Source organism: Notothenia coriiceps, unplaced genomic scaffold, assembly GCF_000735185.1.
Source record: "Notothenia coriiceps isolate Sejong01 unplaced genomic scaffold, NC01 NC01_scaffold00013592, whole genome shotgun sequence".
In the NCBI taxonomy this organism is placed as follows: domain Eukaryota; kingdom Metazoa; phylum Chordata; class Actinopteri; order Perciformes; family Nototheniidae; genus Notothenia; species Notothenia coriiceps.
In genome coordinates, this window is record NW_011346293.1 from 180705 (window position 1) to 185586 (window position 4882).

A 4882-nucleotide genomic window follows, 5' to 3' on the forward strand; every position below is an offset into this window, starting at 1 on the left:
AGGTGCATGATTTGTCCTTAAGGTCAATAAAACTAAATGAAATGTCTTTCTTTTTTGGCTACAATATCTTTGATTAAATATTAAGCTGTCATCTTGCAATCCATGTCCTGACCAGAAATCTTGTAATTATGATTTTGTTGTACCTTAATCTGTGCCTCTGTGGGCCTAATCTTCCTCTTTTTTTCGCCGACTGACATGAACATGACATCTGGAGGAGTGGAAAGATGGTTTTAAGATTTATGTAAGTAGGTTTAGAGCCAACACTGACTGATGCACTTAAGATGGGGAGGAGTTACGGGCAGGGTGTGCGCACTGGTGCCTGCATGGGCGCACAGTTACCCCTAAATCCGGGGCCAAATCCAACAGGACGTCCCCTTTCTGACGTGCAGGAGGGGGGTGCCACATGGGTAGGGGGTCTTACAGCCGGCACTGCTTTAAAAGCCCCCTCAGAAGATGCTCCCTATCCACTGAGCAAGACGGGCTTACTGGAGTCTTGTGCGTAACTTCTCCACTCTTGGCTCTGCAATTTACAACTTTACCAAGCACAAAGAGTAGCAATATATTTGAATAGCCTAGTTGCAAATCTTTAAGCAGCGTTATTCCGACTATTTTTTGGGACTTTCGACCAATGTGGCTTCTTGGATCAGCTTCCCAGGTGATGATGATGATGGATGAGCGCCTGTCTCCCTCCGCACGCTCCGTCCAGAGCCCGGGTGACAACCCGGCCACAATCCACAGCATAGACGCCATACTGGGATTTAAAGAGGACCAGCTCTTCCACAAGTCCGCTTGCTACGGCGTGACGGAGAAAGTCCTGGTGAAAGATGCTGAGCGGAATGTCATTATGTCTCCACTGAAGAAAAGTCATTCTTCAGAAAGTTTTGACAGTAAGTTTCGTGATTTTTTTCCAGAAAAATAATAACTAAATTAAGTGTAAAGAGTATATAATCTACAACACGTCATGTTATATATCTGTAAAAGAGAGGCTTACCTTTATAACTTTATATTCAATTTCGACTTATTATTTCTGATGAAACGCAACCACTTGTTATTAGTTTGGAGTCAGGTCTAATTTTCATGATAGTGCGCACATTATTGAATCTTTCAGAAGATTTAAAAAATACTAAAAAAGAAGACAACATTAAAATAATTATATTTTAGATGTTAAATAAATGTTGCTCAGCTGTCCCGGCTGTTTCTCCCGGTGCTCACACTCTCCTCTCCCCGCAGGTGTTTGTTGTTCCGGCGGCGCCGCGGAAGCCTCGGTGTGCCCGGACTCTCCGGACGGAAAACTGTCGGATGACGATAGCTCGAAGAAGAAACACCGTCGTAACCGGACTACTTTCACCACCTTCCAGCTCCACGAACTGGAGAGAGCTTTCGAAAAGTCCCATTACCCGGATGTGTACAGCAGAGAGGAGCTCGCTCTGAAGGTCAACCTGCCGGAGGTCCGAGTGCAGGTAAAGTCCCAGAAACTAACTCTGCCATCGGCCTGTTTCTCACTGAGTAGCCACATGTATTCAGCCGCCATATATTAGGAACCATGTCTCTATAAAAAAAAAAGTGAGTAGGAATTTGTGGCAATATAGAGAAATATAGAAGAACACCAAAAAGTGTTTCCAAAAGCATGTTGGAAATGTTCGATTTAAAGTTTATATTGTGTAGATCTTATTTTACTACATCACATTTAAGATGTATAAAAAAAGAACAATAAAGAACCAAGTTGTAACATTGCGCAATTATTTTGTTCAAAGTGATTTAATTTGTAATCTTTAACCTAATAAACCTGATAGAAATTACATTGTTTGGATCAGTGCATTTTGTACTTTTCAAGGAACAGCAAAAACTGATTTAATTTATTTTAGAAATTTATATTTAAAATGTATTCACAGAATATTAAACTTCAATTATAGCTTTCATCATGGTTTCAATAATGAAATAAATTTCTCTCAATATTATATTTGTAACAATCCCTTATTAATGATTATACAATTATATAACTTTAAATCCTAAGTGCTTTGCTTAGTAACTGATAATTGTCAACCTCCAGATTTCTCAATTTTCAAAGACTTTTACACAATATTCGTTTTTTTGTTCTTTTTAAAGATTTTGTTTTTAGCTCTAAAAATTTTGTTTTCTCTCCCTCTCTTCTCTTTTCTGTTATAATGCCTTTGGATAAATAAAGGAATGAAGCTGTATACATTTGAATTGAATTGAAAATTAAAATCCTCCTCTTACTTTCAAGGTGTGGTTTCAAAACCGACGGGCCAAGTGGCGTCGCCAGGAGAAGCTGGAGGTGAGCTCCATCAAGCTGCAGGAAACCTCCTCCTCCCTGCTGTCCTTCAGCCGCTCCCCCAGCAGCTCCCTGGGCTCCAGTCTGCAGCTGGACCCCTGGCTCTCCACCTCCCTCACCACCTCCACCTCCCTGCAGTCCCTCCCCGGCTTCATCACAGGCTCGCAGGGCCTCCCGGGCACTTACACCCCCTCTCCTCCACCCTCAATGGCCTCTTCCATGCCGGCTTCCTTCCTGGGACACAGCCATCACCTGCCCCACATGGGCTCCATGTGCCCCCCACCCCCCGCCTACCACTGCTCTGCTGACCCCAGGAACACCAGCATTGCTTCACTGAGGATGAGGGCAAAGGAACATATTCAGTCTATTGGGAAGACGTGGTGATGAAGAGGGGAGGTATCAAATGGACCCAGAATGCATCATGCTGCATCTTTTGAGAAACGGACTCCTCATGATGACGGGATTGTTATTTTTGGAAGAGGGAAAACTGCAGGATTAGAGACTCGTCACTAATAAGGGTAATAATTTACTTCTCACTATTTAGCATTCATAAGCAGGATATAAATACTGAATAAATGATTTATAACACACTTCAATAAAGTTGTAAGTGAATACAAGATACAACTATAATTCACGCCTGCCAGTAAGCTGAGGTATTAACAGACACAATTCAGTCTTTATACTGTACATAATAAACACTTAAAATGTCCTTGTGTCTATTTACAAACACATCATGATGTGTGTTTTTTGCTTATGAATGCTAAGGGAGACTTAGAGGAAAATGTCACCCTTAAGAAACTCTTAGATATCAGAAAATCTGTGAAAATGACTGTGAAATTCCTGTGAAATGATGAAAACTACACTGATGATCTGGTGCTTTCCTCTATAAGCTGTTTTACTTTACATTCATTCAGCCCCATCCCATTGTTATCCGTGTTACGTTGCCGATATAACAAATCCATTATAACTCATCAGTATTTATTTTTCTTTTGTAAATGGAGCACTCCTCATTTTTAATTAATTTGTCCCTGCTGCTTTTTGATCTTCATCATAAAAGATTTTTTTTATATGTGAATATTTTCTCTACACAATAAACTTTATATGTACATTTCACAAACAAAATTGTGGCTGGCATGTTTTTTTTATAGAATGTTTTACATTTAATGGGCAATTTGTCACAAATTGGCAAAATGAATAAAATGTTCAGGAGATGCGAAAGGAAATATATTGCAATACAGCATTTATATAGTTCATCTGTTGAAATCAAATTTATGTCAAACATATTTGAGTATCATACATCTGCTACAGAGTGGAAGTACATGAATACAGCACCCCTTAGTGGTGGATTCCTCTAACATGACTATCCTTGTTGAGAAACATTATCAATAAAACATCAATTTAACACTAAATGCAAAACTTGTTACAAGGGGAAAGTCGATTGACAGTTTTAGGAGTTTTTTCTTTTTTTCACAATGAGATGAATTTGTTAATATTGTCTAAACACGATGTAATAAGGCCGATCATCAAACTACAAAAGGTATCAAGTTTAATAACATTTAATCATTTTTTAAAGACAAAGAAGGGTGGTATAAAGAGGCAGCTTAAACTCCCAGACTTCCTCTCTCTGATTTGCATATAGTTTATCAACCCACTTATTTCCACTTCATTAACTCCAGTAAAGTGTATCCTATTCGCTCCTGGGATTAGACTCATAATGACGGGGTGAAAGTGGCTCGTACCTCTATTGTTGGCCAATCATCCACGACAAATGAGGACAGAAGAGAACACTTTAAGAAAAAAAGATGTGTGTAACCAAATTGTTTCAATTAGCATTTCCTATTGTCTTGCAACCCCTGTGGGCTAATAATAGTCATCATTTATCCTACTGTCCTAAATACACACTGGGGTGTGTTTGTGTTTATTCTGATGAGGAAGAAGCAGCATCAAAGCTCACTGAATGGACCATAAACTGCTCTTGTCATCTGTAATTATAATCATGAAATGCTTCACCTTAAAGTGAAGTTTCTCAAAATGTGGATGCTCTTCTTTCCCATCTGGTGGCACAAACTGGTTACTGTACAGGTGGAGTTCATATTTTAAAGGTCCCACATTATATTATATTTGCAGGTGGAGTGCATATTTTAAAGGTCCCATATTATACTATATTTGAACAATATATTATTGGGCCATATCTATACAAAACATCTCTCTGAATTGTTTTGCTCAAAATACCAAACAGATCACCCATTGTAGCCATGCCTCACATCCCTCTATTTCAGCCCTGTTACTAAAGTGCTGATTCTGAGTCTGTAGCTTTAAATTTAACCGAGCTGCTGCTCGCCACGCCCCTTTGGAGCGGTGAGCCCTGTGAAGAGAAGGGTGTCTACTGGCCAGTGGCGACTGGTCATTAGGGGCAGGTGGGGCACAGCCCCACATAGTGTTAGCAGAAAGTATTACAAATAATGATTACAAAGAAATGCAAAAAAATAAATTAAAAAATACATAAAATATATTTTAAGATCATGTTTAATCATCTGATTCGTCTGTACATTGCTGTTTTAGTCTGTGTTCTTCTAATTAGTGTCTACA

General features: G+C 39.3%; 1 protein-coding gene across 1 annotated transcript; it reads left to right on the plus strand.

The window, feature by feature from the left end:
- The first annotated feature begins 610 nt into the window (after positions 1-610).
- On the plus strand, positions 611-3260 carry rx3 (retinal homeobox gene 3). Its single transcript, XM_010774151.1, has 3 exons — positions 611-887; positions 1231-1460; positions 2246-3260. Exons 1-3 carry the CDS (start codon positions 629-631, stop codon positions 2675-2677), a joined length of 921 nt encoding a protein of 306 aa, XP_010772453.1. The 5' UTR covers positions 611-628; the 3' UTR covers positions 2678-3260.
- Positions 3261-4882: the final 1622 nt, after the last annotated feature.